The sequence below is a fragment of the Nothoprocta perdicaria genome, unplaced genomic scaffold (assembly GCF_003342845.1).
Source record: "Nothoprocta perdicaria isolate Ctin4 unplaced genomic scaffold, notPer1 scaffold_41, whole genome shotgun sequence".
In the NCBI taxonomy this organism is placed as follows: Eukaryota; Metazoa; Chordata; class Aves; order Tinamiformes; family Tinamidae; genus Nothoprocta; species Nothoprocta perdicaria.
The window spans coordinates 3,380,026-3,403,498 of record NW_020455655.1 but is presented as its reverse complement, the minus strand read 5'-3'; the positions used below and the strand labels follow the sequence as shown (position 1 = coordinate 3,403,498).

The 23,473-nt window shown below is 38.9% G+C and overlaps 1 protein-coding gene across 1 annotated transcript in view; it reads left to right on the top strand.

Moving 5' to 3' along the window:
- FBN1 (fibrillin 1) overlaps window positions 1–23,473 on the top strand; it is a 137,191-nt gene that overhangs the window by 66,072 nt on the left and 47,646 nt on the right. Inside the window, exons 15-29 of the mRNA XM_026045677.1 lie at window positions 4,081–4,203; window positions 5,949–6,101; window positions 7,857–7,910; window positions 8,883–9,008; window positions 12,153–12,278; window positions 12,905–13,024; window positions 13,568–13,705; window positions 15,076–15,126; window positions 17,659–17,784; window positions 18,573–18,797; window positions 19,799–19,924; window positions 20,019–20,147; window positions 20,778–20,903; window positions 21,037–21,162; window positions 21,849–21,971. Of these exons, the coding sequence (XP_025901462.1) occupies window positions 4,081–4,203; window positions 5,949–6,101; window positions 7,857–7,910; window positions 8,883–9,008; window positions 12,153–12,278; window positions 12,905–13,024; window positions 13,568–13,705; window positions 15,076–15,126; window positions 17,659–17,784; window positions 18,573–18,797; window positions 19,799–19,924; window positions 20,019–20,147; window positions 20,778–20,903; window positions 21,037–21,162; window positions 21,849–21,971 (1,872 nt within the window). The remainder of the gene's footprint in view (window positions 1–4,080; window positions 4,204–5,948; window positions 6,102–7,856; window positions 7,911–8,882; window positions 9,009–12,152; window positions 12,279–12,904; window positions 13,025–13,567; window positions 13,706–15,075; window positions 15,127–17,658; window positions 17,785–18,572; window positions 18,798–19,798; window positions 19,925–20,018; window positions 20,148–20,777; window positions 20,904–21,036; window positions 21,163–21,848; window positions 21,972–23,473) is intronic.

The window sequence follows — 23,473 nt, the reverse complement described above, 5'->3', positions numbered from 1 at the left end:
ATTTTAGATCTTTTAACTCTTGGAATGAAGGCAGCAAAAGTATTTTTCTTTAAAAAAAGTCACACTGGATCACACAGCAGCATCTCTGAGGAGCAGTAACAAGAGTATTTGTTTGAATTAATTTATTTTTGAGAGTTGCTGACATGAAAGGTAAATTAGCTTGGATCCTTTGCTTCTTGAACACTGTACCCGTCTTAGATCTGAACTACAGAATGTCTAGACATAGGCTTTAGATCCAAACCAGTCCAATAAATCTGGTAAAACTTCCGGAACCCCTCTTGCATCTGRTATTTTTTGGACTAAATGTGTAAGCCAGTGTTATCCAACCTTTTGGACGGAGCAGGGAAAAATCACATATTTCGTGTGACAGAAGACCCTGTTCTTGTTTTGCAGTAGCGTTTTTTTTGATCAAAAGGAATAATTGTCCTTCAATTTCTCAAACTTGCCAAGGTCTCCTGAGCTTAGAGATGCTCTCTGTGTTGGCCACAGCCTATATACACTTAAAGCAATCAACTTTATTTACACCCTCACCAGATTTCCAGATGCTTGGTTTATGTCTGTACCTTAAGGCTTCTCTTCCAGCTGGCCTGTGTGTGGGGTGGAAGGCAGACTTGGTCTCAGACTTGGCAGAGTAGAGCTCAGAGCCTGTCAGGCCGAGGTGGATTAGCCAGTTGTGTTCCCCTGGCTGCTCTGTGTGTCAGTAGTAGTGATGTTACTCTGGGACTCGCTTACGCACGCTCAGCCCAGAAGCTTCTTATCTTGATTTTGCCTAATTTGCCTTGAACATCCTCTGGGGTTTTTTTTCTTTTTCTTTTTTTTTTCTTTTTTTCTTCTTTCTGTCTGTCTGTCTGTATAGTGAAATACCATCCAAGAATATGGTTGATAAGTTGCTTCAGACTCCCTAAAACTCAAAGTTGGGATTCTCAACTTTGCAGCCTTGTTTGCGAACCTCCTGGCTAAACAGGAGTGTGGATTCAGCCAAAAAGGGGTTTCTGGCCCCAGAAGTAACATTTCTTGTTACTTCTGTGCATCAAAGGCAAAATACTTGAAAATTATCCAGAATTGCAGGCAACTCAACTGATTCCTACTGAAAGCTGGAACAGATCTTATAGTAAAATGAAGGCTTTCTCCCACTACTTTTCAACACTTATAGTGAGCCTTGTTCTCTATGAATGAGAATGCAAACATTCATTATGTGTGAAATTGCTATTTGGTCAAAATCAAACCAGATTTAGAGACCTTGACACCCAAAGTATACTTACTCCCAGCTTCTTCTATGTCTTGTTTCTTCCACTTCCCCAAAGAATCACGAGATAATTCCCAGGAATGTAGTGGCTAGAAGGAGCACAGCTCTCTGGTAAATGTCTCTTGTCACATTAATAATTCACTAAAAGTTGAAGAGATTCATCTTTAGTAATGTCTTTTCCTGTGCATTGTAATGTTTATCCTTCCCGACTCTTCTCTGTATATGCCAAATGCACGGAGTAAATAATTCCTGTCCTCCAGAGCAGGTAGGATCTGAACCACTGATCTTTCATGCTGCACACTTGTGATTTGTTTGTTGTATCAATGCAGTTGGATCTTCCACAAATTTTGACTATACCCTGGTTCTTGCACATGCAGCTAATGGTCATGCATACTGGGAATGTATGTGTGCAAACGGACATTCTGCAGCAAATTGGCTACTTGCCTAAGCAATTTTGATATGGAATTGAACATGTGGTTTTGCCCAAATTCTTTAGGGAATCGGCAAATGAACATAAGAATTGCAGTGTGCAACTTATTACTCCTATAAAAATCTCATTTGATGCACTGTAAGCTGAATTTTGAAATGGTAACAGGAATTTTAACCCAAAGTTAGGGATACTGTAATTGATGTTTAGTTCCATAAAATTGGAATTTAAGTACAGGGCATATGCTTGGCTGCCTGGTAAAAATTCCACTCAGGCTTTATGAAATAACATGCCAGAAAAGAATGTTACACCATAGTCTTGTGTGCATTCCCTCTAATACAAGACATATTAAATTTATTCACTATTAGCTTCTTTAGCTGATGATGTGCTGATGATTTTTCAAAAATACTTTCATCAAACAGGAGGAGGTTTAATGCATTATTTATTGCATCTTTAGACCAAASAGTAATTCCCCAAATGGAAAGCTGTGGCAAAAGCCACTGAGAGTGGCTATTTTGTAGTCTGAGTAAATTTTTCTTGGTCAGAATTAGAGGATTTTGTGTACCCAGCTGGCACAGCTGAGCAAGCTCAGCACGAGGCAAAGATGGATTGGACATGGAGGAGGAGTCTGCTGGATGATTTTCCAAAAGCAGGTTGAGAATCAGGCATTCTGGCAAAAACCAGCTGCTGTTTGTTGGAAGTTGTCACAGTGGTAACTTGCACCACAGAAGGCTACAAATTCGCATCAGGTTTCGAAATTTGGACTTTGTGCCTGTGTATGCAGTTGATTTACAGGATGTCATCCTGGCCCCATTAACATCAGAGGGAGTTTTACCTCTCTTCACGGGAGCCAGGATTTCAGTTGGTCTGTGTGATTCTGAGTGACCCACTTCACCTTTCTATACAACATTAATGGCTATTTTCARCACATTTGTAAATCAGATTGAAAGAAACCACTCACATATTTCATCCTTTACTAGCTTAGAAAATACTTTATTCATAAGTAACTACAATTAAAGGGAAAAATATAACTTTGTTTCTGTAAGCAATTTTTAAAAGGAACATCAAGTTGTTTTTTTAATACATTTTTCTGTCAAAGATGTTCAATGTTGTCTAGCAAGGAACTTCTCTCCACTGTTGAACAGTGAGTGAATTTGAAATTCCAACTTAGTTTTTACTCACAGTGAATAAGGATTAAATTTAAATTGGGAAAAGCATTTAAGACTTGCCTGCAATGGAACAAAAGATTGCAGGATAACGTTGAAATTAATTGAGCCCATGTACTAAAGTATACCTTCTATTTTAAAATGCAGCTTGAAAAAGGAATTTTGGCTCATATGAGCCATGTTTTATGCCAAACAACACAAACTAAGTAAAAMATAGAGGTGTTTCACTCTCAATTTGCCCTTTTAAGGTCAGAAAAAAGGAAATTGTCACACATGCTGTCTGTTGTATATATTATGGAGAGTTGTTATGAAGTGATTATTTTATAAAGGTTATGCATACTTCCAAACAATATTTTAAACACTCCTTTTGTTAATTACTTATAAAATAATGGCACATTCCTTGTCTAGAAAATACTCTTACCATTAACAGGATACACAGGCTGTAAAATATTTGACTAATTTGACATCCCCTCTTAGTAGTCTAATACTGTGGGGCTTTATTCTCGTATTTCATTGCTAAGAGCCTTATTGTTCCCTGTACTATTGTTGGGCAAAGATGGTATCTCGTGCTCAGCAATTGCTCAGAGCTCAAATCATTAACAAATTCCTTTCAAGGCTGGAGTGCAGTCTGTCTATTAGAAGTTAATAGAAAGGGCTGTAACGAGCACCGATATGAAAACCCAATTGTCATGCAGATAACCAGAGAGACACTACACACAGGCAGGGTCTGACCTGTGTCCAAAAACAAACCCCCAGCAGGAGGAAGGAAGGTTCCTTGGTAACCCTGGGGAGGCACTTCATAAAGAGAATCAAATATTTTGTTTGCCATCTGGGCTGATTTCTTACAGCACAAACTGTTAACCCAGAAAGGAATGCCACGTTAAATGCCACACCACTTCTTTGTATAAGCAAGCAGAGTTTCCTCCTTTCTTCAGTTATGCTTTTGCCTAAATAACCCTTATTTTGGAGGATGGACCTCTTGGGAGCAAACTAGGAAAATATAACCCTTTGAGCATGAGAAAAATCCAAGGAGAGCAATTTTTTTTTTCTCCTCTGGAACTGTATGTTTTTCCCCATCTTGCAGTTTGAGTTAATATTATTCTTAATACATTCTTTATTCGAACCATTTCTCATTAAGTACCTTTTATAGGATACATTGGAAGTAAGCTGCACAAACACAGTTTCAGCATTGAACACAGTGTCATTTCTTCTCTTGTAACACTTATTCTGTTCTCCCACAGACATCGACGAGTGCGAGACGGCTGGGATCTGCATGAACGGGCGCTGCGTGAACACTGATGGCTCTTTCAGATGTGAATGTTTCCCTGGCCTGGCAGTGGGGCTGGATGGACGCGTGTGTGTCGGTAAGACAAGCTCAATGGGTGGCAGATTGCAGCTGGCTAACGTCAGGGCAYTGATGCCTTGACTGAGTTGGACTGAGTTTCATTGGTGAGCCTTAGCTTAAAGGGTTACTGCACTAGGGGACACTAGTAGCTTGAAGGGTATCTATTGCAAAAGTTGGGTTTGTGCTTTCGTCCTTCTTTCTCTTTGTGCTTCAAGYGGTAAAAACATGTGGGCCATATGAGCAGATTAGGGAAACTAACATAGTTCTGTTGGAGGTTAGTGTTGTTTATTGCTTTTGAGGAGGTGAGAATCTGCCCCCTTTCTGTCCACTCGAATTTCTTGATTTGTCATTAAGCCTAAAAATGTATTTAGTCTTTTAAATGTCTTTTAAATATGGTATGCGTTGATTTTTCCACCTGTGCATAGCTAGAAGAAGTTTGAGGTATTTCTGATATGTTGCATGGTCATTATGAGGCAATTTTTAAAAAGTAATATATAACAACCCTATTCCTGAAAAGATGTGTGTTTTAAATCTCATGTGCTGGAATAACATCACTGACGTTTCCTTTGTTTTTATTGAAGAAGGATCAGAGGTCAGCCATTCCTCTCCCCACCTTGTCTTAACTTTGCGTCAACGTTCGTTTTTTTTTTTCCCCCTCTCCCATTCTTTCTTTTATCAGGTATAAGTTTAAAACAGAAGCTCTAGTGGGCCTTTAAAGGGCTTAATCCAGGGTGTTTCACCAGGAGTGATTTCAACCATGATCCTTCAGAGACAATTAACAAGTTGAAGAAGGGGAAAGAAAATAATGTTAAATTCAAGCTAATATTATAACTGAGAATAAAACAAACTCTGTTGAGATTTTCCAGAACTTTTGAGATACACCCAGCTTTGGCTCTGGGATGCAGCAACCTGTTGAGTTATGAGAGATTAATATCTCTGTGAGATGACAGACTTACAGCCCCTTATTCCCACAGCCATTTGCTACTTGAAGGTTGAGGTACTGTTTGCCCTTCTCCCTGGAAGCTCCGTTTGCTGTGATACAGAGTAGCAGTCATAAAAAAAAAAAAAAAAAATGTGTGAAGGTACATCCATGCAGTCATGGCAGCCACAGGGAGTGCGAGCCTTCATTCTGGAGTATTTTGAGATGCCTCTAGGGAAAAAAATACTGGAAAGTAAAAATTTTCTCGTATCTCAGTGTTTGCCTCCAAATGTTTAGTTCATAAGTCATTTTTAATAAGCCATCTTAATGATGTGTCATTAAGGAAACTGTCATTAATGTTCAGGGGCTAGAAAATTTTCCTTTTTCCCCACAAAATTTTGGGCCCAGATGTGTGTGATTTATTGCAGTTGACAGTTGCCATAGACAGCAGAGCTATGGTAGCCATTTATGTGCTTTGTCGCAAAATAAGTAGGAATTTAAAATGCATTACAGGGTCAATAAAAGACAGTTAAGCTAATGCATTAAGCGTTGTGTTTGCTGTGGCTTAAAGGCCACAATGATGTTTTCTGTAGTTTGCTAATGCATGTTAAGTCATTAAATAAGTAGTTTGTGTGTCTGAACTCTAAGACCCTATAGAAGAAGAATTTCTCATCCTGAAACGAGTGATGATATAGGTAGGTGAGAAGCACAGGAAATGGTAAGCAGAGTTTTGTTTTGACAGCATTTTTGCAGTGTTTATAACTCCCGAGCTAGATTTAATAGAAGCTATAATTTATGGCACCATAGTTGGTTACGATAGGATTAAGAGGGATTTCTTTCCTCAGACACACACATGCGAAGCACATGCTACGGAGGCTACAAGAGAGGCCAATGTGTGAGACCGTTAACTGGGGCAGTGACAAAGTCAGAGTGCTGCTGCGCCAGCACTGACTACGCCTTCGGAGAGCCCTGCCAGCCCTGCCCGGCACAAAATTCAGGTATGTGTTCGAGCCTGCGTTGCATGGTGTCAAATGATTTTTAGAATGGTAAATTGTAGTTTTATGTTAACAATGCATTTTAAATCCAGAGGGTTGCATTATCATAAAGCATTTTACGTATTTAGAGAAGTGTACTATTTTGCAGCTGGAAGAGTACAGGAGACAGTTTGTGAGAGGCATAAATAAATGCCAGGATTTACTGTAGAGTCATAACATGCATCAAACTAGATTTTCACACAGTCATTTCTGTTTTGGTAGGTTTGTTACTGAAAGTATATTTTTAACCTCAGGGTATTCGTGGGAGCTTCTTATGTATGCCTGTCAGTCAGATGTTTGCTGCTTGAATTTCAGATCTTTCAGGTGGTCTGAAATCTTTTATACAGTAACTAGCCTTTAAATAGTCAGCATGAAAATAGAAGCCCAGCTAAGACTGCTAAGAAAACTTGAGTCTCTTACCAAAATCCCCGCCAAGCATTGCTGTCTAGAACAGGACTGTTCTCTGGCAAGATATCAATTGTAATAATTCGTGTGGGCAGGAGCTCCTTTTAAGAAAGCACTGCTTACAAGAGCAGCCTGCTGACAGGGTCCTTCTCATTAGGCCACTGAGTAAGAGACCCTGCTTTCTTGGGGGTGGCTCAAGGACGCTCCTTGAAAGCCCAACTTTGCCAAGTGATTCTTTTCATTTAGCAAATTTATTGAGATGTATAGTCAAGCCATTTGATATGTAGGTCAGGAGCGCCTTGTGATTTTTTTTTTTTTAAATACCTGTTTTGTAAGCAAATTCAGATATTTTTAAATCTCAGTTTAACTGACAGCATTATGAAAAACTTTAGGGAGATAAAACTGACTGGAACAAATTAGACCAGTCAGATTGATGGGAGCACTTCAGAGGAGCCTTGCTAGCCACCTTTTTATAGTGTGACATGTGTCATGTCATTTATATCAGCTATATGTCACAGAAATGTTGCCAGAATAGGAAGGAACCCTTTTAGCAACTGCTGCTGCTATCACCAGGCATCTCCTGTTGTACAGTAGAGTTCAAATGTTCTGTAAATCTCAGACTCAGTATCATTAACTTCTGTTTTATATTTGAATTAATTTAGCAGAATATTTACACGTGTGGAAGCTATTTTTCCTGTGTTGTTTTGCCCATCTCTTCCACTGTTAAAAACTGCCATCTCCTAAAGGGTGGAACACAGCACTACTTTGGGCTTTGAGTAGGGAAGAAAACAAGATTTCTTAGAGAGGCGTATTGTGTCAGAAACCTTAAAATTTCCTGAAAGGAATCTTTTTCTTAAGAATAATCTGTAAGGATAAAGGAGTCTTGGTTTGGTATGAATTCTTGCAGACACTCCTGCTAAGTGGAATTAAATGCACAGTTCTAGATTTGTAGAACATTTTCTGTTTCTTGGTCACTTTGAGCGTGCACTTTGAGAAAGACTTGGACATGAGTTCTAGAAAATCTAGCTGTGAAGATCTTGCAGTTCACTTGTGCATGAGCATCAGTGAAATTTGTGTCCATTCCTAAATACATGGGTTCACCATATGAAGCTTTCACTCGGCTATATTCATCAGCAGATGTACATCCCTGATTTTGCTAAGATGTTTCAAGGATAGTGAGGGTATGCATGTAGTTCAACTTTGAAATTGTTGGAAGGCGTGTTATTTCTATGGAATGAATAATTTGCATTTTGTAAAAGATGTTGAATTCAATGAGCTTAAAAAAATACAGCAATTATTTTAATATTTTTCCAGCTGAATATCAAGCTCTTTGCAGCAGTGGAACTGGCATGACTGCAGGTGGAAATGGTAAGATCATCTAATGTAACTGCACCTATAGAAATTCTGGCTAAAAGTGTGACCTTCAATTTCCTTGATACCTTAGATGACTTCAGTATGAGGGGGTGGTGGTGTTAAAGAGCCGGAGGAGGGTTGTCCAGGTATCTGTTTGCAACACAGAAATGAGTTTAGGGTGAAATGAATGGAGAATGCCATTTCATCAGTGTGCTCTCTGTTTTGTGCCATTGAATGTATGGGAGTGCTGTTGTAAGCAGTAACAGCAAGCAACTGTACATGTTCACTTGTTTGTGAACATGTTGTGTACATATTCACAAGTTTGTGAACATTGTCATTACCTATGTAATTAAGAAAAAGCTGTATTTGCACATTTCCCCATTGAAAGAAGTCGTTCTGAAGAATAACACTACATTGAGCGTGGACGTTCTTTGCATGTTATAAAAGCCAGGCCAACAGAGTGTGGGTAATAAATACAGAGAAGCAGCAAATTATTACAGTAAGAGCTTCGTAGTCCTAGTGCTGTCAAATTGTAATCCTACAGTCAGCCAGTGCTCACTAGTGGGCTTGTTGCTGGTAGAGAGGGAACATCATTCAGAAAGAAAGGCCCTCCCTCTGGGGGAGGAGATGCCACCTGGAAATGTTCTTAATCAGGGAAAATGGGGTATATTAGTAGCTGTAAATGTAAGATCTCCTTTTGACATCCCAGTTTGTATCTGCACGTGCGTTAAATGTTTGTGCATTGGAGATGGTCCTAAGGCAGTCAGACAGGGATGCTTTTTGTTATTGAACGTGAATGTTTAGGTTAAAGTTCCCCAATAAGAAATATAGAATTACAAAAGTGGAACAGCCATTGTTACTAATATTTGAAAATATATATTTTTCTAGCTTAAAGAATTGGTTATTCTGAAAGATGGAACTCGGGAACTCACATAACTGATTTTTTCCTTTTTTTTTTTTTTTTTTTTTTTTTAAATCTTTTTATAGATATTAATGAGTGCTTGCTGGATACTGATCTCTGTCCAAATGGAAGATGCGAGAATCTGCATGGAACATACAAATGTAGCTGTGACCCGGGATATGAAGTGGATTCAACTGGGAAAAACTGCATTGGTATGAAATGTCCCATTTTCACTTTTGAAGTATGATGCTTGCATTTATCCTCCTTTATCTTCTACAAGTTTCATCATATTTTTGCTTCATCAGACTGGCTAACTACTCTTCTGATGGATCTATATGTTTTTACTAAGTTCTTGGAGTTTGATTTCTGTGCTTTCAAATGCTCGTAGAATCTTCCACCATAGGACAGTGAGGGACTGTTGTCATCAGAGTCTGTGTCATTGGCAACCAAACAATAAAAATCTAGTTGAGATAAGTTCATTGAACCATGTGCTCTAACAACACTAACATTTTTCAGCATCAGAAGAAACTTGATACTGCAATTAAAATGCACCACAGGAGAGATCCAATATCATCAGTGTGCTAAGCCCCTCCAATAGCAGARTATTTAAGCAGAGCTTCCAACTGATCCTAGGAAGATAAGCATCCCACATGCTAAAAAAGGCTTCCATGGCTTCTGCCAAATCTGACTTTGGGGAAAATTCCCTCCCAACTTTTCAGGCTTGGCTATTGGTTTAACTGCTTTGAAGTGTACTGGCCAGACACAGGGAAATGTAGTATCAGTAGAAGCACCAGCAGACTCTGCCTGCCTGCCCTCTCTAGCTAGGGCTGACTTCCCGGGCTGTACAAGTGAAAAAAATCTGAAGCCAAGTTGTTCATCACTGAATGGTCATCTTAGGAAGACAGAAGCTCTGTCGAATGGGACAAAGAGAATCAAAATCACTAGCACTTCTGTCTCTCCTGGGATGTAAAAAGAAAACCCAGCAGATGCCTGTGGATTGTAAATTTTAACTCTGGTGATTCTCTTGTTCCATTACACAATCTCATCAAAAGCTCCCTAATGAAAGCCCATTAGTTTCCTTTCTTGCACCCCTGCATTGGTGCATCTTTGGAGGCCATTTTGTACAACTGATTAGAAATGTCTTCTAATTTCCAGTTAAAACTTACCTGTGATCAATTTACAGCTAGTGTTGCCTTTTATTTACACTGTGATATTTATTCCCAAAATAGTCGCAAAGAATCATCTTGTCTTTTCTCACACTTGGTGGCTTAGCTAAACAAATCCACATTTTCAGTCTTTTCACAGAAGCAGCTTCTCCCAAACAAACAAACTGGATAGTTGCTGTTTGACCAGTATACAATGGTCTAACGAGGTCCTGTGAATGCCTTTCACTGTGATACCTGTACTTTACCATCTCTCCTAAGATTATCCTTCAGAATGTTCTGGATTACATTAATATTTTCTTAAATACATGTTATACTTATGAATCAGCATCAGCCTCTGACTGGGAGTTACATTCAGAGCTCTCCTCTCTTGCCTTCAACTGATGAGTTCCTGGTTTATAACCTGTTCTGTTTTGTCCTATTGTATTTTGTCCTATTTTATGCTGTTTTTCTTTCTCCCATTGTCAAGATTAAAATCATCTTCTTGCATCCAGTCCTTCTCTGTATTTGCTATAACTTCCCATGTAGTAGTGTCCACAGCTTTTGATCTCATTCATTTCTTGTTTCTGCTTTGTAATGAGCATGTTRTAGGACTAGTCCCAAAAATGATCTTTGAAAGACATTGCTAATATCCACTATCCATCATGATGACTCTTCTTTTTAATATACCCCATCATAGTCTGTGCTTTAGCCAGGTCTGGATCTTCCTTAAAGTTATTAAATTCCTTACTGTTATCCCCAGCTTACATAATCATTTTATTTGGAATCTGTATTCTCTACTGAAACCTAAATACCTTAAGTTATGGTGTAATTTTACTCTAACATACCATTTTTTGTATTTAAAAAAAAAAATACCCAAATAATCTGACTTGATATACGTTTGGTAAAAGTCATGCTATGGTTTATTCCTTTTTCCCGTTTACTTTTCTATCTTTGATTATTCATGTCCCRTTTCAGTGACTACCCCAAACTTATGGCATCCCTTCTCTTCTCCCTGTCCATCTGTGACTTTTCCAGCTGCTCCCCAGCCCACCCTGTTGMAGCCCACATCCATGCTCCATCACAGCTGTTTCCCATTCCTCCGTAATGTTTCACCTGGCCCTCTCTCAATTTTTCTGAACTCCTCTGAAGCTTCCCACACGGTTTGTTTTATTCTGCAAATCTCCCTGCTTTTCCTAGCACTTTTGCTGTTCCCAGCTGCTGCTCTGACCGTCTCAGTCTTCCCAACTTCTCTCAACACTTTGAGGCCTCTCTGACTTAGTCAATTGTTCCTGTCTGCTCTCTGAGTTTATCTTGATCCTCACCTGCCATTCATGGCCCACTGCCACCGCCTTGCAACTTCTCTCTAATGAGAGAACACTAGCACTATCTACACTAGCATTTTCGTTCAAATTTTACACCTTTACAGCACGTGTAGATTCACATAAGCCTTGTTATCCATAAGGCAAAGCAGATTATCTAAGACAGATTGTTGTCTAGGACGGAGCAGAGCTGGGAGCAACAGTGATGTAAACACCAGGATGACCAGCAAACCTTTCCAAACCAATTCTGTTCTTATTTCTTTTGGCTATGTAAGGCCTGGTGTGCAGGCAGTCGGAGGCTGCACAAATCTGTTCTTCACTATAGGTGAGATGAAAGGATGATTCCCAACTTTAAACAATGCTTCTGTTGTCACATGTTCTGAGTATGCGTAGGAAGCAAGTACTAGCTGTTATAAGAATAAAATGGCCTAGTTAAAAAAAGAAAAAAAGAAAAAAAAAGCTCAATAAAACTATTTGAGGAAGATTTCTTTTTAACAAAATAAAAATGTTTTCTCTGGGTTGTATGAATCCATAAATTTTCTTATTATTGTAAGTATTTTAGTGCTTTTTACAAAAAGGAAGATGTGATAAGTAGGGTTTGAGTTTTTTTTTTTTACATTTTTTAGTGTTACTGTAGTTTTTATGGAGTGTTTATTTCCATTTGAAATGCATCCATACCTATCATCTACCAAAAAAATCTAGAAATCTTTTTAGCATCTTTGAAAAACAGTACAAGGCAGGTGTGTGTATTCTTTCTCCCTCCCCTTTGTCTCCTTTCTTTTATCACGTACGGAAAATCTAATGAGCTGTGGCTGCTGGGATCAGACTCATTGTCATGACTTCCAGTCCAGGAATATTTTCTTTCTTTAAAAATTCTTAATTTTCCTTACAGACATTGATGAATGTGCACTGAACATGCTGCTTTGTGACAATGGACAATGCAGAAATACCCCTGGAAGCTTCAGCTGCACCTGTCCCAAAGGATTTGTATACTCTCCTGAACAAAAAACATGTGAAGGTAATTGATAACCTTCCATTCCAACCTAGTTGTATTCAGTGGGACCARTCACAGGTTGTGCCAGAATTATTTTAAGCCTTGAGAAGAATATAATATGCAGAACAGAAAAACATAGAGAAATAGGGAGAAGTGGAAGTGGAGTGACAAGGCCAAAATATGCCAACGTTAGACAACCTAGTAAGTCAAATTTGGCCTGTACTAGCCCTCTTTTTTTGGACTTTCTCTCATGAGTGTGCCCTCTTCCAAGAGTAAGAAGCAGATCTAACTAACCTGTTTTCTTACATGAAGAGCAAAGAGCCTCATGGGTCCTCCTTTGAGATTCTCTGAGCCACATACAAGATTTGTATTAAAGTACTTAAACATCACAGTTCATCACCACGAAGCAGGATATCACAGAAAATGAGATGCTCAGTTGAGTTCAGTGGTTTAATGGTCTAACATACTAGCATGTCTTAAGTCATGTAGGTCACTTGTCTATTGTGAGAAGATYCATAAATGAACAAYGGGGTATGAGGGAAACCTGTCCTGAAGAGAGATTCTTTTCAGTTTTTAATCTRAGGTGGAAAGGGTCTTTTGTATGTTTGTTAATGCTTCCTGGCACTAATGGCAGTGTGTCTCCCTTGTAGATATTGATGAGTGTAAATCTAGCCCCTGTGTTAATGGGGTGTGCAAAAACACAGCCGGCTCTTTCGTTTGTGAATGCGCTCCTGAAAGCACATTGGATCCAACAGGAACCATCTGCATAGGTATTTATCCTCTGAATTTTTTATTTACTGGTTGAAAATGTCCAGTGACATGTGAATATTGTACACCAAGTTCAGAAAATATTTAAAAATAACTTGAGTAGATAAGTTTAGTGGAAAATGTTACAGAAACAATGTTAGTGTTTGTTTTCATCATTACCGTGGGTACGTGAAATGCGAGTCCAAGCATTTGAGAACACACTGTGCTTCCATGTCATAGTTGAAAGGGAGATGAAAGGGTTTTTGTAACAACTACAGAGATACTCAGGCCAGTTCTTTGGCACTATGGTTGCCTGCTAGATCCTCCTGCAAGCAAGGTGACCATGTGCTCCTTAAGATCTGGTGTGTGGTTGGGGTGGATTTCATGCTGTAGCTGATAAAGAAGGACAAATAAAGACCCTTTAAAATGAATTCAAATCTGATATGGCACATTACATCGAAAGAATGATTTTTGTCACGGTTCAATTCAGGTGTATTGGTAAATGTATTAATGTGTTATGTTAAGCAGTTTGCATGACAGTATCCTGACTTTTATTTTCCTGACAGAAACTGTCAAGGGCACCTGTTGGCAGAACAGAGTGAATGGAAGATGTGAAATAAACATCAACGGAGCAACTCTGAAGTCCCAGTGCTGTTCCTCACTGGGTGCTGCTTGGGGCAGCCCATGTACACCATGTGAACGAGGTAACACTGTTCGGTTATTCCCTTAAAACTCCTGTACCTCACAACTGGGACATTACCAGGAATAGACATGCTATCATCTTTCCCTCACATTTTACTTGAATATGCGAACAATCTGACACTGTGAACAAATGGGAACAATCTAACATTCAGGTGAAAGGAATAATCTTATTAAAAGGACAGCTGGATAAAATTGTCTAATCCCTGATGTAGTCCTTCAGTGGATATAAGAGGGTAAGGGTTATCTAGGCACCTATACCATATAAAAGAAGATAGTAAGAATGGCTTTATTCTCATATAGTCCTTAAAGTTTGGAAAGTCTTGAGAGTTGTGCTGTATTCTCGTGTAGCTTTTCTTTATCATGGTGAGTGTGGCACTGTGTCACAATGGGTATATATCCTCAGTAACCTGAGGATACCTGTTTTCCTGTTTTTAGGCTGACCTACAGTATTGTCMTAGTCATTTTACCCCACGAGATCAAATCATTTTTCTTGTTATATTATCATATACTCTTTCCTTATTCGGTCTTGGAAGAAGCTATCTTAATATTTGATAGTAGCATATAGCTACAGGACGTTCTAACGCTGACTTTTGTAGTAAATATTTTACAAGATTAAATTTGAAGGGAAGCAACCACACCTACAGCCTATAACTTGCARCATTACTTTAGCATGTTTTCTCATAATTAGTGTTCTAGCATTCCTAATGATGTAGCAGTAGATGCACGTTCCCCAGAGCTCTCAAGAAAATGTTTGCAGCGAATGGATCTTGGTGTGGTAATGGAGGGAGGAGAGGGAGTAGCCCTTGTTATTATACTCTGTAGATTAGCTGATGACCTAGAGAATCCTATGGTTGATCGAGAAAAGGGTTGAGGTCTTTGCCTGTTTACTTGACAACCAGATTGAACTGTGGGATGACCTGGAAACCCAGGCTCGAGCAGATGTACCCAGAAAATCTTTGTAGGTTGTTATTTCTATAGGCTGAAAGCTGCTAACTTCCTGTTTAATTAAATTCATCCTTCACATATTAGCAGAATTCATCGTCTTCTGTCAATGGTAAATGTGACTGTAACATACTATGATTAATGAATGGATTGATTTAAATGAAGTAGGAATTATTATATAATTACTTTTCAGTTAGGTAAGACACAATGAAAGCAAAAGGTGATGACTGACACTTCACGTAGTTTCCATGGTTGCCTCATCTTGTCTCAGAAATATTATTTGATAAAATACTGAGAGATTGTCTAAGCACTCCTACTACACATAGAAATAAACCCTAAATAGTATTTCACATGATTACTTTTTGCATGATAAGTTAATGGCAAACTTTGCACTGTAGTCTTCTAAAGGTCACTTTTATTTGTTTTACAGACCCAATATGCCAAAGGGGATATTCAAGAATAAGAGGAACATTATGTGAAGGTATTTATTGTTGCTTTAGCATAAATCAGAACTTGAATGAAAAAAACTTGTCAGTGTATTGATTTAAATGGCTAATTTAGCATTGAGGGACGCTATGCCAAATTCTTACCTCTTGTAGTTCCATTGACTTCATTAGAGTTATGTCAGTGATGAATTTGGTTTCAGTTTGTTTAACATTCCTACTTACTCACAGTTTATCTCAAAGTACACACTTGCAAATAGTGTCTACGTGTATAAGGAGATGGTTCTGTCTTTTGAGATACTGAATGAGCTGTTTGGGCAAAATAAGCATCTTATATATGTAATAAAACATGGTATTATTGATACAATGATATGACAGGCCATTAGTATGCCTTATAAGAAGAATGTTTAAGGAATATATATYGCATGAAGGCTTTTCTTAACACTGGCTTTCATCCATGTAACATTACATTAAATCAGACATGTTCCAAAGCATAGTTTTAGTTGCTTTATTAAAAAGGGGCATCAGGGCACAGCTAAGCTTTGATAGAGAAAATGCTGAACACTTAAAAAATGTGTAGCTTTTTGCTCAGTATGAGATGGCTATATATTATTCTGTGAGAACTGCAGGTTCCCCACCCTATTTCATCTTCATTTGAATTGATTTGAACCCCTGGCAAAGTACTGCATATTTTCATAATATGCAGAAGCTCRGAGAGTCTCAAACTGCTGTGGGTCATCCTGACTGACAACATCTGACATGACACTGCAGTTAAAGTATTTTTTAAAAATTACTCCCATATGTAGCTTCCATAAAGAAACATTGTTTTTCTCCTTAACAAAAAAATAAAATAAAGAGGGAAAAGGAAAAAAAAATAAAAAAAAAGAGGAACACCCTCACACATATTCTTTGCTTTCCAAATGATGACTGAATACCTTGGCACGTCTGTGCTGCAGACCCACTGTACATAACTTATCTGACCTCAGCAACACTTTCTGGAGTGTGTAAGTGAAAGAAAGAGAAGAAAAAGAAAAAAAAGAAGTAAAGTGGCCCCACCTATCTCTATTCACAAGGAAAGTCTTAGAACATTTTCAGCGCTGCTGGGATGGAAAATTTATCCTTCCAAGATGTAGACATAACTGTTTTCAGCATTTCCTTTACCAGCCCTGCGGAGTACATCTATTACATGCTTTAATATTTCTTGTTTCAATGGGACGTGGATAGCCCTCGGTTTTGCAAAGTAGTTTCCCCTGCTCTCTTAGTGTACTGAAACAGTATTTGGGTTTCAACCAATGTAAGCATTTTTCAAGACAGGGGAAGAGCTCTAGGAAATTTACTGGCAAGTGAGAAAGAGRAGAAGGGAGTAAGTTTAGTTCCCAAAAGGTGATACTCAGTTCTCCCATACACAGCCCATGTAAAATGAGTAATGGACCTTGTGCAAGGCAATAAGCAAACTAAATTGGCAGCACTCCTCTAGTTTACGGGTGAACCCTGGAGTTGTCAGATGGAATATTGTTCCCAGGCAGTGAACTGTTTCARAGAGTCCATAGGCTTCCTGCCTTCCAGGCAGTATGGGGCTTTACCATCTGTTTTAAGTGCAGAGGCCAATGATTTCCACCCTGTTTTTGTTGTCCGCCCTCTTCCATGAAGTTTGAGGGTAACAGAGTCTGATCACACTAGGGGTTTTGCTTAGAAACTTAGTGAATTTACGCTGCCAGCTGCTTGAGCACTCCCTAAAAATGAGTGTTCAGTTTTGGTTACCAGAGTCATTTCCTCYTATTTCTGCTTATTATTTTCTTCTGTCTTTTATGCTTCATCTTGCATCTTAATTCAATGCCTAAAGGGGTTTTTAGGGCTTTGCCTAAAGGTAGTTGTAAAAGGATGTCAAGGAACRTGTGGGGAGGACCCTGTCTTTATATTACTAACTTTATTTATGTTCAGGTCAAACTAATATAAATAATCAGATAATCCTTTCCTGTTTTCATACCTAAAAGGGCCAAAATTACCACTTAAATATGGAATGATAATCTTCTTCTTAATGAAGTTAAAGTCTATGTAGGCTAAGGTATTTTAATCTATAAAGCTGCTAGTTGCTGACAAACTGCAAACTTTGGGGCTAGATTTCAAAGGTGTGATGGTAGTGCCCAGAAAGGCAGGGGTATGTCTCATAATATTTTCAAAAACATTTAAAACAGCATAATCTGATTTCATGGGACTAATGAGTAATTTCATTACGTACACCTCTCGGTTTTTCTTTGCCCAAGTACTTTAAAAATCTTGCTCAGAGTGAAATTACTTTTCAGTGCTCCTATTTATATCTAACTTCTGAATTGGATTTCAATCTGTTTAGAATGGCAAATAGTGATACTTAATATGTCTAATCATCCGTTTTAATTGATTTCYCCTGTATGATTTGATAGGAAATCCCGAATGTTCACAATTTATTTGTCCCATGTAAACCGCTGTGATTTTGCATTTTATCCTAAACCATTAGAGTGTTCATATCATCCCAATTTGCTGGTGTTTAGCATGCTAGTGATTACTTCTATTCACATTTTGTTTGGAAATAGATGTAAATGAATGCGAGGTATTCCCAGGAGTATGTACAAACGGACAGTGTGTCAATACCTTGGGATCATTTGTTTGCCAGTGCCCCAATGGGATGACTTTAGATGCTTCTGGACGGACGTGTCTTGGTAAGTATTAATTCCATTTACAATTTTACTAGGGAAAAGCAAAGCTATGTGACAATATTTGTACTGTATGTTCTCTTAACAATAAGGAAAATGATTTTTTTCCACATAAATCATTTTCGATTAGAGTCAATCAAGGACGTGAATTTAGTTCAGCTGGAACATGAGCAGATTCCAATGGTAGTAGCTCAAGTCTATCACCATCTGCTAGCTGGTGAACAGCACTGGTTTAGTTCCAAAGTGCTCATCTTGCTAAACCCTGCAGCTCCCCAGGGCTTTTAGTGTCTTTATTGGTAGTCCCACTAAAGTCACCATGGATTGGGCTGGAAGGGATGTGGACCAGGACCAAGGTTTGTAGACGTGAGGAAGCCTGTGATGTTTCTGGCCATGCTATATTTCTTGACTGGGCAGTGCAACAGAAATAAATGAGTTTTGTATACTGTCCATTTTCTGTCCAGACCATGTTTGACTGTTGCTAACAGTAAATGCACAACATTTTCCTTAGGACAAGATGTAGCTTATAGCAAGTAGTGGGCCTTATATAGATATGATAAGCTGATCCTACCCAAAATTTACTTCAGATGTTGAACCCTGATTTACAGAAAACTTCAAAATTACTAAATACTTTTAAATAACTTTAAAATGTTAATATTTGCCTTTAAAATCTATGCYGTGTCATTTGGTACATTCCCCCGAGTCCCCTGTCCTATGAAGGGATTTTGGAAAGGGATTCGTTTGCAGTGAATTAAATTTTCTCTTTCTCTGTCAACATATTTTCACTTGCCCAACAGACATTCGCTTGGAGAGTTGCTACCTGCAGCACGAAGATGAGCAGTGCACATCACCAGTCCCAGGCCGACACCGCATGGATGCTTGCTGCTGTTCAGTGGGTGCAGCCTGGGGCTTTGAGTGCGAGGAGTGTCCTCTGAAAGGAACACCCGAGTTCGAAGCTCTTTGTCCCAGAGGACCTGGGTTCTCTACTAAAATAGAGATAACTGGAAAGCCTTTCTCTAAAGGTATGTAATGGTTTTTGGTTCATTGACACAAAATCCTGCTGGATTTTTCTTTTACTCTTCTTGTTGAATTCCTGTGGATTTGAAGATTGTTTTGGTAGTTTRGCACTTGGGTGACTTTTAGGCACACTTGGAAATCCCATTAGATTTAATGGAAAGTAATGCCAAAATGAAACACAAGCTCATCTAGTTTGTATCACAGGCTATTAAAAAGCATAGAGTATTGCAGTCCCAAAATGCTAAATTTGTGTCTCTGCTAGAGAGGTTAAATTATTCCACTTTCCTAAGTTTGCTTCCTGTGGTGGCCAATGAAGTAACATTGAAAACCTGGCACTGTAGTGCATGAACTGGGACAAACTGGGCAGGCAAAATTGGACATATCAAAAGAGCATCCCTTCTTATCTGCAATTAGTACCTGCAGTACACTACCAATTAGTACACTATCTGCAATTCTGTTGTGGGGCAAGCGTGGAAAGGGGAATAATTTGGGAATTTCTTATGAAGGTAGTACATTTGTAGAGGAAATGTTTCTAGGGTGATAACTCAAATTAACAGAATTGAATTTACTGTAAACTGAGGCTTGTTATGACTGTGCTTTCCAGCATTAACGGGAATCACACAGTGACACTCTAGCAGCCAGCGCTGAAAGACCTCTTTCCAGGCTATCAGTGGGAATAAGCCACAGACAGTATAAGTGTGAATGGGCGTGAATATTTTTAAAGAAAGGCAGTTACCCCAAAATGAAACATTCTGAAGTTTAGTCAGAGGTGAAAATGTAAATAAAACTGACAATTGTTGTTAGTAGTTTCAGCCTTAGTTTTTATAAACAGTTGCTAAGCCATTAATTATCTATAAAGAATTGTGGCATCTGCTTTTATTTATACTCATTACATTTTTCTGTGACTCACATAAGCCACTTTTTTATCAGAAATCCTCAGTTTAGTAGTTCTTTGGATATATTGCTAGCTTCATGATTGAATGCTTAATCTCTGTTTCATTTTCAGATATCAATGAATGTAAAATGGTTCCCAGTCTTTGTACTCATGGAAAATGCAGAAACACCATTGGCAGTTTTAAGTGTAGATGTGATAGTGGATTTGCCCTTGATTCTGAAGAAAGGAACTGCACAGGTAAGCTGCCTACATGTGTGTCTCATAACTTGCATTTGGAAAAGGAAAAACTGAACTGATTTGAAAACTCTTAAACTGTTGTTTTGTGTTACAGATATTGATGAGTGTCGCATCTCTCCTGATCTTTGTGGCCAAGGCATCTGTGTCAATACTCCTGGAGATTTCAGATGTGACTGTTTTGAAGGCTATGAGAGTGGATTTATGATGATGAAAAACTGCATGGGTATGTTTTTTATGGACTGGAAATGTGTAATAGAGACTCTATGCATGCTGTAGTAAACTGATCTGGTCTGACAGCACTGTGATGGGGAACAGGCCTTGGGGACAGAAGGGCTTGGTCAACTCGGAGAAAAATTCTTAGCCAAATCAAAACCTCAGAGATATGCTGTGGCTTGAAACTGCAATATGAATGTTTGGAAAGTGGACAGTTAAAAAATCCAGAAAGATCTTAACATTTAAGAAAATAAACAAAAACAAACAAAAGAAATATCTTCCAGCAAAGGCCTTCCAAAAACAGCTTTAGGTTATATAAGAAAGGAAAGAAATCTCAGCTTGCCCTAGAGCGTGTCCATGTGGGGTTGGAGTAGGGTAGGCAGCAGAGAGGGGCAGCAATAGGCCATACGCAGGGCGATGGGGAGCAATCCTGTGCCTGTTGTAAGGATGTGGTCAGGTTTGTAGCAGATGAGGTTGACTCGTGAGGTCTGGAGAGGGAGCAGGGTCAGCAGCTGGAGAAGGGCTTGGGTAAGGGGAAACTACRTGGATGTGTTCACAAGGGGGCAGATGCCCAGCTGCCCTCAGCTGTGGGACAGCTCTGGTTYTTGTGGTAACGGCGACGTGTGTTCCCTCCTCCCAGACATCGACGAGTGTCAGCGCAATCCCCTTCTCTGCCGCGGTGGCACCTGCATCAACACAGAGGGAAGCTTTCGGTGCGATTGTCCTCCGGGCCATCAGATCTCGCCAAATATCTCTGCGTGTATAGGTATGGCGTGCAGGCAAAATGGGTATTGTGCATAGCTTTATGTACCGCCCATGCTCTCTGTGCACTTATGACGTTTGCTTTAGCGTTGTTTGCTTATAGACCCCACCTGTGTGCCTCTCTTTTCTTGAAACAGACATTAATGAATGTGACCTAAGCACCAACCTCTGCCGAAACGGACACTGCGTCAACCTGATCGGAAAATATCAATGTGCTTGCAACCCTGGCTATCAGTCCACACCTGACAAGCTGTATTGTGTTGGTAAGGACAAAATCTGCACGTGATCTGTTGGGAATGGGGACAATAACACTCAAATAATTATCTATTTTTTAATAGATGTGTAAAGACATTTTTAGTGCTGAAAATTGTGATTCAGAAATCTAGTACAATCTGTCAGAGCAGTAGGCAGAAAAACAAAGTATGCATGTCCATTACTTGGAATGAAGTTATAGCAATACCTTGGATAGCTGTGTATTCGCTTTATTAAATCRATCATGACAGGTAAAATAGCATACTCTTTTGGATTATGCAAGACTGACACTAATCATCTGCCAGTTTTAACCCTGCATAGGAAGCAATTATGTTGTTGGATGGATGGCAATCCAGCAATGGATTTTATGCAGAAAATGGATTTTATGTAGAAAATGAATTTTATGTAGAAAAGGAACTCCAAATAATCTTATCTATTTCCCTGTTTGATTTGCCTGACATGCATCCCAGTGTCCCTATTTGCAAATACATGCATGTTCAAGGACTGCGTAAAAAAATCTAAGTGCTAATGAGGAAGCCCTTTTGGAAAGATATCTTACAGTGGGTCTTTGCAGTGTGCTTTAAATAAGAAAGTATGAGCAGGGGTGAGGGGTTAGACTAGATGATCTCTAGAGGTCCCCTCCAACCTTAACCATTCTGTGATTATGGATTTTGACTCCCAATTTTCTCCATTTTAGATATTGATGAGTGCAGCATAATGAATGGTGGCTGTGAGAACTTCTGTACGAACTCAGAGGGCAGCTACGAATGCAGCTGTAAACAAGGCTTTGCACTCATGCCAGACCACAGGACGTGCACAGGTAAGAGAATCTTGCAGAACTTTTCTAATGAAATGGGCTTATTTCAATATTTTTTAATTGGACTGTCTTTTTCCAAGATTAAACTTACAACAAATACACTGTTTAAAAAACAAAAGGATGTTTGTATTAATGTATAGAAGAATAGATGAAGTTCTTGCTGGTAAAGTAAACATCTCCAAAGCATTGAATTTCATGACTACGGGATGAGTTGCACTAAAGGGAATGGAAAACTTATCCTGGTGATAAGTTTACCTTCATTATTTGGAGGGTTATAAATCCATTCTGAGTTTAGTAATTAAAGACAATGATTTAGTAAAAGGAGATAACTTTTTCCCTTAAGGTGTTAAGTCCAGATACAAAGTAAGTTGAAGTCAATGGAAAGAATCGTCAACATCGTTAGCTGCGATGCTCATTGTTGCTAGAAAAAGGGGTAGATCATCCTCTTCTTTGCTTGTGTGGCATCTACTCAAGCAAATGAGAAATATTCCTGTTTTTAATTGTTTAACCAAATGCAAGTATTCTGCATTACTTCAAAGCTAAATCACTTTTGCACAAACTCAAGTCTGAAGAGTACAAGTCTTTCTTAGGAAGCAGCTCTCTCACCCTGTAAACCGGGTTTGTGAGAAAATTCTCAGAGCTGTTTAATTGCCGAGTGTGTCCTCTGGGAGCCTGGGACTTACCAGCTGAGTAAGTCATTGTACGTGGTGATTTCCACATAGGTTACTGGAAGGATGATTCTGCTCTCCTTTTCTCTTCTTGCTGCACAACCACTGGACTGCTGAGGCATGTGAATTTGCCAGCTGTTTGCCAATTCCATCCAAGAGTTCCTTGAAGAGCATGAGAAATCTAACAGGGTTAATCCCTTGGAATAGAGTTACCTTTATAGTTTAACAAACGGAGAGTTTTCTGTACTGAGTTAATAGAGAGAGCTCACATTTAGAATTTGTAAATATTTATAGACCTCTGACCAGGGTCTCATTTAGCCTGAGGCCACTCACTACCATTCCAACAGGATGAAAGAACTTTAAAGCCTGGTTAAATTCAGAGTGTCCCCCATTGCAGGCTTACAGAATGCTGTACAAATGCTGTAGTCAGATTTTTTTTCCTATGATTTGCATAGCCAAATATCAACTCTTTATCTACATGTCTGTCATGCACTGAGGACAGAAAATACCAAGTATCTTTAAATGTCAGCTCAAAATCTACCTAACAATATAGCCAGATGTGTGAAAATGGGTGATATGTAACCTTAGCCACCATTCTAGTATCTAAAATTGCTGTCTCCTTCCCTTGAAGCAATGTTAATTGCATATATAAATAGATGATGAATGTTCAAAATCTGCATGCCAGAATCTTAGCTTATGCCCAAAGTTAGCGAGAAAATAAAAGGGGAAAAAAGTATTTTGCAATATTTTCTGGTCACTGTGCTAGTCAGAGTCTGGTTGTATTGTGTTATATACTCTACATAGTTTAGTAACATTGTGACCTGAGTATGTGAAACA